This window comes from Schistocerca nitens, chromosome 1, assembly GCF_023898315.1.
Source record: "Schistocerca nitens isolate TAMUIC-IGC-003100 chromosome 1, iqSchNite1.1, whole genome shotgun sequence".
Taxonomy (NCBI): domain Eukaryota; kingdom Metazoa; phylum Arthropoda; class Insecta; order Orthoptera; family Acrididae; genus Schistocerca; species Schistocerca nitens.
The window spans coordinates 94196245-94209149 of record NC_064614.1 but is presented as its reverse complement, the minus strand read 5'-3'; the positions used below and the strand labels follow the sequence as shown (position 1 = coordinate 94209149).

General features: G+C 37.6%; 1 protein-coding gene across 2 annotated transcripts in view; it reads right to left on the bottom strand.

The window, feature by feature from the left end:
- Positions 1–1727: 1727 nt before the first annotated feature.
- Positions 1728–12905, bottom strand: part of LOC126241678 (uncharacterized) — a 71415-nt gene continuing 60237 nt past the window's right edge. For both annotated transcript variants that reach the window (XM_049948027.1, XM_049948028.1), the window contains 3 exons: positions 11221–11446; positions 5990–6198; positions 1728–5833 (listed from right to left, as the gene is read on the bottom strand). In XM_049948027.1, the coding sequence (XP_049803984.1) occupies positions 5545–5833; positions 5990–6198; positions 11221–11446 (724 nt within the window). In that variant the 3' untranslated portion in view covers positions 1728–5544. The remainder of the gene's footprint in view (positions 5834–5989; positions 6199–11220; positions 11447–12905) is intronic.

The window sequence follows — 12905 nt, the reverse complement described above, 5'->3', positions numbered from 1 at the left end:
CAGATTTGAAAAGTTTGTCTTGTTACTTTTCATGTACCTAACCTGTGGTATTAAATTAATTGAATTCATGTCTTTCCTTCAAGGTGTTGCAATTTCCATAAACAGTAGTGTATAATTTGAAAATCATTTTTTGTTTATGTAAAACAACTCCCATGGAGAGAGAAGGAAATGGTATGGTGAGCAGTGTTATTGAGAGGAAAAATGGGTATTTTACATTTTAATTGTTTTTCACATGACAGGCAGTACTGCCTCTTTGGTAAAACAGTGGCTGAGCCAGGGTCAGTGTAGTACCAGATATGGTAGCTGAGCCGGGGTCAGTGTAGTACCGGATGTTTTGCGTAATACCCATACTCAATCCACGTGAAGATCGTTCCATAGTAGTACTGCTGATAGAGGGACGCCCACTGAAGCGCACCAATAGGAGGACTAAGGGGCAGTCACATGGAGTGTGCTGGATGGGTTTGTGAGTGCATACTGGTATTCAGAATGTCCTCTTGCCTGCCAGCTCAGTCTGTGACCAGATGTGTCCATCCCTTTGGGGGCGCAATGCCTCTAGTTACCTGTGGCAGCCTCCTGATGCTGTAGTGAGTGAGTTTAGTGTAGTCCTTAGGTGTAGGCTTTTGGAGAAATAAAACCTGCACTGGTGACTGTAATCAATCCTTTCTTTCAAAGGTTTTCTCCCAACACCCTGCTTCCACTCATTTTCCCATCCTGACCATGTCCAGCATGTACAGTATAATTTTCAAGATCTTGTGCAGAAACTGAATGCTGTTATCTTCACTACAAGAACAATCTTCATACTCTTTGACATTAAGTACGGAGGCTTCTTTACTTCACTCCTACCTCACATGGAACCATATTTTGGGGCAATTCTGTTCACTCAACAAGAATATTCTTAAGCTAGGAAATTCCAGACTGGCAGATCTGTGGTTTGTGAACTTCATGTATGCCTGAATTCAAGCGGTGCCATCCCTGCAAATATACTCCATTGTGGGATTTGTTTAAGAACTGAATTAAGAGAAATTGCAGCATTCATTCAGTGAACACTAGATGAAAAAACTATGCGCACTTTGATAACAGTTCCTTAACACAATGACTCCACAAGACCACTGGCGGCCTTGCCGTGAAACAACCATCACTCTGCATGCAGCAGTCAACATGTTAAGCATTGTACAGAAAGGTGCTACTATTCAGCTGGTTTCCAGACCTCAAATAGAACAAAAAAGAAAATGGAGTGAAACACCTAATCTTCAAATGTAAGTCTAAAGGTTTTCTTGTGGCACACTCCTATTCTGTACAGGAATTCCTTCGGCCGTTAAGAACTTATCTCTAATGTGTTATTTATTCACATACTCTCAATACTACCATGTTTTGTTAATTCTTTAGTTACTTTTGTTTACAAGTTCCCTAACCAGCGTTCTGCTAACTACTCTGGCTTGTTCCATGACCAAATAGCTTTGGCCCACATGCTCCCATGAATGTGCAGTGTACATGGTTTATATCATCAGCCTCAAGCATACGTGATTGTACTGCCACTATGGCAGGGTTTGGAGGGACTTTGTTCCTTCAGAGCATTACATCTTATACTTTTCCAATTTTTCTATTTCTTCTGAAGGAATTTTTAGTTACTAATTAAACATTCATTCCCATCCCAGAAACCATTATCGTTTATTTTTACTATCTACTCACGTAGAGTTTTCCAATCTGGCAGAAACAACTTTAAGAAATTTAAAATTGATCATTGGAACATTTATTTTGCAGGAGCATTACATAAAATATTAAACAAAATACATATTTTTACATATATAAATACAATCTAATGCAATGTAATAACTGAGAAATAAAAGAAAAATCAGCCTTTATATAATGCAACTTGCCTCAGAGATTAAAATTTGTAACAATTCCATAATGTATCACCTATATTTCATCACATTAAAGCCAGGACACTCATGTATTCTGTTATTTACGTTCTATTTACCCATATGCAATGGAAGTTAAGTCTGGCCCTTAAAGTCTACTTTGAGTATTTTCACAAGTAAATGCAATTAAGTATGACATATCTACCACCTTATGCACACTTTTTAATGCCTACTGCTCAAAGCTGACAAACTTGTTTTAAAATATTATATAGCCAAGAAACTGGAGATCGAAGAAAGATAAAGATGCTCAAGAATTATTTTCCGTGGTTAATAATAATTAGCCATTTTCTGTATACATCCTAAATATTTTGAAGGTATTTTCTGCATGCAATACAAGTAAATATGTCTCAGAATTTTATAAATGACAGCTGTACACAGAATTCAGTATCTCTAAGATGATAAAACTTAAAAGCTACTGAAAAGTACACAAACTTTATTCTATAATGGTACTGTAAGAGAAAGATAAATGCACAGTGAAAACTCCCTTACAGTGTGATTATTCTCTTTCCACTCCAGATACCATTTAGGGACTAACATTTTGTGAATTACAGATGTAATACCTCATTTAAATAACACTTGGACAGAGGCATACAAAATATCCATATTCAAATGTAGAACAGTGCTCACATTTTAAGTGCTTCTTAGAATAATTCAGTATTGGCATTTCATATACATTATGGACATGAGAGTGAACAGTGACTGCCCCAATTCATAAAATTTTACAAATGAAACTATTTGTAAATTACAAATGCAGCTGGGGACAGTAATTTATGCCAGCTTGTAAATTTCAGTATCTTAATAACTGCAATAAGGGGTATTTCTGAAAACAATGAAGTGGAAATAACAATATTGTGATGGATATTCTCATTACTTTCTTCAGTAACAGGAATTACTTCAGTTGCAACTACATTTTTGAACAACATACTTCATACTTTTCTTTTAATAAAGCAGCAGTGGAGGTTGCAGCTTCTTTTGACCTGTGATATTGTAGAGCCTAAGCCATGTTGCTAACTATTAAATTATCAATATTTATTTTAACTACTCAATGCCAAAGGAAAACTTTTGTCAGCGGCCCTGACATGGTCATGTAGCAAGTATCATATTTATAAGAAACTTAAGTTCCTAAATTTCTTTTCCTCTCGCAACCACACTAACACAAAATTAAAAATCAGAAATATTGAAGTAGTTTTTAGTGTAAAATTTCACATATGCTTCAAAGGAAGGAAACTAAGTCACATTTCAGTCTGCTTTCTGAATACTGGGTAGGTGTCAAAAAGAAAGTTTCAGTTACAAATGTCTGTGTACATCCACAGGAACCAATCCAATAACATGTAAAACTGTTAGTTTGAAGAATATGGATACTCCATCATCCTTCACCATAGCTCAACAATGACTGTCTTATGAGGTGGAGCACTTAAAATACATTAAAATGAAATTTTACTGATCTTTTATGGCAATTTCACTGCTTTTATTGCACTGAATCTCTATCAGCTTATTGCATTATCTAGCACCATGCCACGAAAGTGGGCACTGCAGCACCTGTGAAACAGCTAACAAAGTCTGCACAGTTTGCCTATACAGTTTACATTTACTTCTATGTAAAGAAATAAAACAACAGGATACAGGATACACAACACCACAAAACTGCTTCCTACACCAGAAGTAATTCACAGTATTAGCAATAAGATAAATACTAATGGTAACATTTACGTAAAGATTTAAATTCCATATATTTCCCCACATGCTTCCCATTCAGATTTTAACATCAACACTTTTATCTATAATAGTGTTCTATTATAAAGGGAACAGTACGAAAGAGACATTGGTAATATGTGTAAAAAGAAAAAAAATCCTTCAATACAATGAGCAGTTATGAAATAACAGCAAAAAATTAACTAACCTCCAGTTCATTTTCTCGAATATATTCATATGCTGCTCAATATATACTTTTAAAAACAAAGATGATGTAACTTACCAAATGAAAGCATTGGTAAGTTACATCATCTTTGTTTTTTGATATAGTTTTCCCATGTGGAAAGTTTCCCTCTATTATATTCAATATATACTTTTTAATTCTATTTAAAAATACACAAATTGTGTGTACATTTTGTTTCGGAGCAGGCCATACTAAAAATGTTTCAATTAAGGACAGCCTTTTAATCTACACAGAGTTGTGATTCTACTGTTTCTATTATGTACACGCAACTACACCGTGTTGCTCCTGTACTAATTTAGTGAACAACTGAGAATTGTGTGTTTTTTTTCTTTCCATACAGACAGATTGCACTTGTGAGCACGTTCTTTTACTTTTTTTACTTGGAAATATTTGCGGTCCCAATAAGTAAATGGGAAACATACAAGACATGCTATTCAGCTAGTACAGTCACTTATACCCATTATAAAACACATTGATTTCTAATAACCACAGCAGCATAGGTGTTTATAAGCTAATAACGATTGGTAACAGACATACAATCAGCCTTCAAAGTAAAACCTACATAACTTTCTTTTAAAAAATGAAAGACATGCTTATTTTCTAAGAGTATGCTTACCATAAGAAAACTAGCTCCTCATTGTGTAAGACATTTATCAACTGATCTGATTGAAAGAGAAGGCATATCTGAGACAAAGACAAGAAATTATGGAAGTCAGAAGCATGTGAAAATACTTTCAATCAACTGTCAGATCAATTCATAGTGTGTTGATACAAGTTGCAGAATCCTCATGGAAGACCTTAGGCAAGGTACTTCCTGATACAATCAGCATGAGCTCCATTAAAATGCCCCTTCTTTTCACCTGTTGCACACTGAGGCAACATCATATTTTGAATTTATCTTCACAAAATAAAATTAAAAAATGGTAATGTAAGACAAATGCCCTAATGCCATTAAACATTTTTAAAGTAACTCAACAAGGTTTTCCACTTCATGTTTGATTTTTGATACTGATAAGGCAATACAGTGCTTCCATTTAACACTGCTCACACCACCCAACAAATCCATGAAGTGAAACAGAAGGCACCTTCAGGGAGCTGTAATTACCCTGGCGTACATAAGAATTGAACACACTGAATATTAATTGCCAGATTGTTAGGCTTTATACATATTTTGGGTGTATGACTTTAAAATAAGATGATGAACTAACAATATAAAAACTTTAACTTATACTCTTCAGCTGATAAATTATTGGATCTCCAAATATGTGAAGTGTCAACAAGATACAAATTTGATGTGTTGATATCAGAATAATATTAATATAAGCACTTAACCACCTTCAATAGCGAAAGTGAAGTATATAAATTCAAAAATATCTTTCCTCTTCACATACAACATTACTGAAGCAAGTAAGAAAAACTTGAATACTGTTATGTTTGTAAGACTTCCAGTGCAAAGCAACATTTATAAAATATACTTACAATTTATAAAGTATTGCACATTTTGTCAGAATGAAGCAGAAAATACAGATCAAATTATATGTACTGTATGCATAGAATCAGAATTTAAAATCTAGAACTGAACGAAGTTTTAACAAAAAGAAGTCATGTAAAATATGTAAATTTGAAACAATGAACTGTCTGTCAAAAAATGTAAATGCATGGTATAATTCAACAAAAATCTTTAAAGCTTCATTGTTTTGACTCTCGAGATTCTCTGCTTCCTCTTCCACTGCCGCCTCTGTATCTTCTGTTCTCTCCACTTTCGTCTTTACCACCCCTATAATAATGGACATTCCCATTTGAGTTATAGTGCACATTACGGCGATGGTTGTTTCCATTGCTGTTAGAATACGAATAGCCACTAGAGGCACTACTGCGAAGATTTGGAAGTGTAGGAACTGGACGCCCAACTATATGTGTCTCCTTCTCCAATCTACCCGCACCAGCAGGTCCATATCGATGAGAAACGTACTCCGCCCTTAAAAAAAAGAAAGAACAGAATATTTTAGTGACTGCAAATGAAGTGCAGTTAAGACATTATGACGTCTGTACTTATGGTACATATACAGGTTTCTCTTCCGTTTACACGTTTTCACATCACATATTAGAAAGGTAATGGCAAATTAGCACTAACCCATTCCTGTGTGGCTGCGTGTTCTGACCGTGATGCCAATAGTTCTGAGAGTGAAGCGGTGGGAATCGCTGTGACTGTGATTGCTGGTGCTGAGAGCGATGATGATTGGCTCCTCCACCTCTATGCGAGTTAGCTGTGGCACCAAGGTGTCGGTTGATGGCTCCACTGCCACCCACCGATTTGCTCAAGTTTGATTTTATGGTGGCAAGCTGGCAATAAGTGAAACAGACCTACTATAGAAATGAATAATATACTTATAAAATTCTGTACCTTGCAAACAACAGTTATATTAATAAGGGGGCAGGAAGTGGGTGGGTGAGTGGAGGAAGGACACTGTTTTCATCATAGCACAAAAGAACATTTGTGGAATATACATTTTTTTACATTTGTCTCACAGTTACAAACAACTCAAACTTCTAAAAACATAGTTTTGCCACAGTAGTAAAATAGGATACCTACAACAGCAATGTTAAGAAACTGAAAAAGCAGTTATAACTACTATATCTTCTCACATTCTTCAATACCTGAAATCAATCATTTAATGCAAATTATAATATCTGGACATTTTAACGCTGATACTTAAAGAAGTTCCTATGATGTGAAACTTATATTAAAATATGATCATAACACAATCTTGAGAATTAATTCAAGTTACTCTTTGACATTGCTTTCTAAGTTCTTTTGAATATTTCAACATTGAAATTTTAATAGCAAAAAAATTCCTAGCCTTTCACTAGAATGGGCATTACATAACTCACATTTTTCTTTTATCCCTCTTTCCAAGAACATTATTATTATTATTATTATTATTCTTTATGGTGGAGGGCACTAAACAGCTAGGTCATTAGTGGCCTTGCATTAATGTTATATTGAAGAAGATTTTCATAATCTATGGAAGGAGATCAATAAACTGAAAATCCCACCACAGGAAACGTAAAGCAACACCAGGAAGGTGAGTTCAGAAAAGCCCGTAATAAAACCCCAGTGAGACATAGCGGGATAACTAAATGAAATCATTGAGAAAATACCTGTACCTGTAAAGATGCTGTCAAGAAAGGGACAAATAAGCGTGGCTGGATGACGACTTAGAAATAATACGTTACCCAGCCACTCTGTGACACATTAAGAGTGCACACCAAATATTTTGGGAAGAATTCCGGATGCCGCACAAAATTTTAAGACACGAACAATACTCGCTTCATTATCAGTTAAAATAGAGGGAAGATCCTGTGGGAGACCCAGTTCAACCCTCAGGTCGTCATACAGAACACACTTGCTTAAAAGATGTCGCACTGATAGCTGTGTCTCACATCTCTGACATACTGGGGGCTACTCCTGACGTAAGAGGAATCTGTGTGTCAGTGGGCAGTGTCCCACTCTATGCTGAGTAGGGGCTACTTCTTCACACTGTCGCAGCGGAAGGAGGTGATCCATGGTCACACTGAAGTTTTGATGGAACGTAGTTTATTGTTCCTCACTTCCAGCCACTGGGACTCCCACCAACATATGGCCTTCCTGGTCACAAATGAAGTGACAGCCTGCAGAGGGACTGAACAGCTGGCAGGAGGAGGAAGGGAGCAAGCCTCCTTAGCAACAGTATCACCTAGTTCGTTTCACTGGATGCCTGTGTGCCCTGGAACCCAGCAAAAAATGATTTCTTTGTTTTGCTAGTAGGCAAGCAGGAGAGCATCCTGCACTTGTTGCACCACCCAATCTGGTGGGTACATCTGTACAACAGCGAGAAGGGCACTTTGAGAATTGGAGCAAATGATAAATTTTTTGTCATGCCGCCATCTTATCTGCACCATTGCACTAAGGATAGAGCAAACAATTCTGTGTAATAAACTGAAAACTGCTCTGGGAGCCCTATCCTGAGGACAGTGTCGGGGAACACGACAGAACAACTGAAAACATCTCCCTGTTTAGAATCATCCATGTAGACGGTAATAAAATCTGAGTGCTACATAAAATTTCATTAAATTTAATTTTAAAAACATGGTCTGGAGTACAATGCTTCTGGTAAGCAGTCAGTTCTAAAAGCAATCTGGGCCCTGGTAGTAGCCAGGGGGATGCCCTAATCCACCCTTGGCTTTGGATCTTAAGGCCCACCGACCTGTAATAATTCAAGGCTCTACCTTGCATGGATCCCAAATGGCTTGTGGTTGATGATTGAACAGCCGTTCCAGTGGCAGCTGAACAACTTAACTGGATGCTGGCGATGTAGGAACGGACAAAGCCCTATATGCTTGGCATACCATGAGAAGAAGACGCCGAATAGACAGTGGAGGCTCACCACCCTCTGCACACACAGTAACAACCAGGCTCGTGTGATAGGCCCCTGTAGACAGCCTAATACCCTCGCAGCGAACTGCATCCAGCATTTTAAGGTATGAAGGCCTTGCTGACCCATAAATCTGGCATTCGAATTCAAGGCAGGGTCGCACAAGGGCCTTATCAAGTTAGAGCAGACATGCTCTGTCGGCTCCCCAATACCTATGACTAACACATTTAAGGATGTTTAAGGCCTTGAGACATCTCAGTTTTAGTTCTTTAAGGTGTGGTAACCATGTTAACTTTTCATCTAAGGTAAGACCCAGATACTTCACCTTTTCCTTAAAAGTGAGATCGGTGTTCCCCAGTTTTAAAACGGGCAAATTAAACAGAGGAGGAATGATTAAAAGCAACACAAACTGTTTTCTCTAATGAGAATTTAAAACCTGTGGTGCGAGACCATTCCTCCAACCGTCTGATCGTCAGTTGCAATTGCCGAGTAGCCGTGGCGAGGCTGGAGGATGCGCAGAAGATGGCGAAGTCATCCACAAATAAGGAACATAGTACTGGATGTCACACTGTGGCTGTAATACTATTGATTGCGATGGCAAAAGCCATGACACTTAAAACACTCCCTTGAGGGACACCATTCTCCTGCTTAAAAGGGTCAGATAAGACATTCCCAACCCTGTATCTAAAATATCTGTCCGAGAAAAAGGACCGTATGAAGGTCAATAGACGTCCACATTATCCCCACTGATGGAGCTGCGACAAAATATTATGCCTCCAGGTAGAATAGTAAGCCTTTACCAAATCGAAGAAAACACTGATAAGGTGTTGCTTATGAAGAAAAGCTTGTTGAATTGCAGCTTCGAGCAGGGTCAGGTTATCTGAAGTGGAGTGATACCTCCTGAAACCACACTGGGAGGGACTGAATAGGGACCTGGTTTCCGGAACCCACACTAGGCGCCGGATGACCACACACTCCAGTGTCTTTCCTACGCAGCCTGTCAGGCTAACACTACGATAACTGCCAGGGTCTGTCTGATCCTTTCCTGGTTTTAAAATTGGGATTAAAATACATTCCTTCCATGAGTTGGGACAGTCGCCAGTTATCCAAATTTTATTGAAGAGCTGAAGGAGGACTTCCTTCGCTCGTCGATCCAACTGTTGTAACAAGCTGTAGGTTATCAGAAAAATACGCATCATTCCACAAAGATGATAATCTTCCCATGAAGACAGAAGATCAAAAGTATCACTCTGAAACAAGGGGGTAAACAACAGCACTGAAAGTTATGAAAGCAACATATTGTGATATCTCCGACAGTGGAATACGAGAACATACAAATCATAGTATGTATTACCTAATAAACTGACTTTTCTGATCTTGACCCACTCCTCTTTGTGAGGCTATGAGCAAAGTTTTCTGTACGAAACATCTCTTCTACTGAAGAGAATATCCCAGACAAATGACAAAACTATGTTCAATAACGTTGTACCCAACTGAAACTGTCACTTTGAATGAATGTTGTGAATGTCAACCTTTTATAAATTGTGCAGAAATATAAAATTATTACAAAAATATGTCTATTTAGACTTGTCATCAGCAAAAAACAGGTAAATTAAAAATTTTCAAATTTTTACTTCTAACTTTTAATTTTGTCAGTCACTTACTGTCCTGGGTTCCTAATTCCCAATTGAAGCATTTGCCCTCTTCTATCATCCCTGAAAGTCTGTATCGTCATCGAGAGATTATTACAATTAGCAAAGTTTTAATGAAGCTAACAACTTCGTGTGTGTGTGTGTGTGTGTGTGTGTGTGTGTGTGTGTGTGTGTGTGATTGGAGGGGGGAGGACACAGTGCACTAACGTGGGCAATGCTCTTTGCTCTTATCAACTGGCCAAATGAGCTACCCACGCGTGACTCTCAGCTTCACTTCCGTCAGTACCTCACTCCTACCTCTCAACTCCAATCATCATGGTAGGTCATGCCTGGATAGCTGTCAGGAAGTTGCGTATCAGCTGTTACGTTAGTTCTCAAATGACAGTCCATTTGATGAGGTTCTTCACACTACTGACTGGCATGGTGTAGGTAGAGGTCCATATGTGTAAAACAAATTTTTCAGAGACAACAGTCAAATATATGAATGAGATGGCCGTGAAATCAAACAGCCATGAAATCAATGGAGGACTAAGATATTGTGGAGCTCTAAAAGCAGAAAGCCTAATGATATTCAGTTAGAAAGGAGCTTCATTTACCAGTGAGAGGGTGACAGACAAATACAACAAAGTAGAAGGCATTATAATTTTTGAATAAAGTAAAAACAAATTAATGGGAAGATTTGGTAGTCATTACCACTTGCTGACCATTTTGAATCCATTTAGAAAAAGACACCAATGCTCAAAATGAATACACAAAACAAGAAGAAATGTAAATGAGAGAAATAAAGAGGTTACCAAATCATTTGCACCAAAACATTATGTCACTAAACACAGATATGGAAGAAATAAAGGAATTTGTGACGTAACTCTGCAAACTCATGTAAAGCAGATTGGCAATGTTACGGTTACAGCAATTTATGTTGAGAACAGGTGCTGTATGTTTACTTTTTCAATTCTAGATAGATTCTGAGACAATAATGTTTGTTCTCTTTCAAGTTTTTTGACTGCAGTGATGCAACAGCATGATTGAAAGTGGGTTCTTTACACATCTGTTATCTTGTCGGATAATTTATCTTGCCTTGTCCATATGTCTTAGAATTTCTACTTCACACTAAGCAAAGCACGAGTCAACACCACAAAAACCTTTAAAAATATATTACGGATATTTTTAATTATGCTACAATGCTTACAATTGTTATTAAAAGGAACACTCATTCATAAATCTGTACATGCTAATCAGAAAGCCACCAACACATTCAGGACATTATATCGCAGGCATTTTACGCAATTAAATAATACCTCGCGGCGTTGGTCCTCATTCTCACGACGTAATTTTCTAATAAGCTTCTCTGCTTCTTCTAGTTTCAGAATTAAATCCGGATCTGCAGCAGTTGTTTCTGCTTTGTTTCCTAAGGGCTTAGCACTAGATTCAACTTGATTCTGTGCATCTAGTTTTGTGTTACATTGAGTTCTATTATCTGTAGTATCAGTTTCTTCATTTTCTTTTTCATTGTCCTTGGTCTTTCTGAAATAAGATTTTATTAAGTGATACAACAGCTCCACCAGGGTATAAAATGTACACTCATATAAAACCAGACAAAACATTAAAAATTTAAGGTGATACACTCTGTTGTAAATAAAGCTCAAATATCCGAGTTCTTCAATGAGTACTTCATAAATGTAGGAAAATTGCAAGGCAATATCAGTGAATGTCTTAAAACTTGAACACAGTCTCAACAAAAGTTTTTAAAATTGTCATACTGCCCCCCCCCCCCCCCAAAAAAAAAAACCAACGAGAGAGAGAGAGAGAGAGAGAGAGAGAGAGAGAGAGAGAGAGAGAGAAGGAGGAGGACTCAGTAGCTATTACAAAATAATAGCTCACCCTCTCTCTCATAATAAACGAATTGTTTGAGGAAGGTTACTTCTGTAATCTTTTAAAATATCCAGAAGTAAAACCATTATTTAAAAAAGATTCAAAAGATCATATGGGAAATTATCACTGTTTTTATACTCCCAGTCATATCAAAAATATTTGAAAAATTGCTACTTTACAGATTCAAAGCTTCATCACATAGTACAATGTTTCAAATAACCATTATTGTTTCCAACAAGGTAAAAGCACAATGAGTTTATTGAAAACATTATTTCATTGTTTGATAGGAAAACTGAAGTTGCAAGGAATTCTGCAATCTTATAAAAGCATTTGTATCAGTAAACCGTGCTCTGCTGCTTTTCAAACTCAACAGATATGAAAAAAGGGACATGGCTTTGAAATGGTGTGAATCATCTGTGATGGAAAAGAAACAAAGGGTAATAATTGCATCAAATTGAGAAGATTACTTCACAGAGTGGAAAACTGTGTCAAGCTGTTCCTCAAGGCTCAATTCTCGGGTCAATTTTATTCCTGTTTTATAGACACGACTTGCCTCTCAATATAAATACACACATAAAAAAAAAAGTTTTGCATCACCCTGGTTCCCAGAACTCCTGAAGATAGATGTTGACTGTGGATATTGTATCACAGACACAGTCCCTTTGACTGTTCAGAGGTGTCACTAAACCCAACCAAAGATGTAAACAACCACGCATGAGCAGCGCCTATTAGACGGAGGGGGTCAAACAGCCGACCAATTCCAGTCATTCCACCAGGAAGGAGGTACACGGCTCGTGCTACCTATGGATTATGGCTCTGAGGAACTCTGACAGCAATGCCACCACATTGAATAGTGCTTTTCGTGCAGCCACAGGACATCGTGTTATGACTCAAACTGTTCACTCCTGACATCCACGGAGAGGTCCATCTTTGCAACCACGACACCGTGTAGTGCGCCCAACAACATGCCGAATGGACTGCTCAGGATTGGCATCACATTCACTTCACCAATGAGTGTAGCATATGTCTTCAACCAGACAATCGTCAGAGACATGTTTGGAGGCAACCCAGTCAGGCTGAACGCTTTTCTAATAAACAAGTATATCTTTCA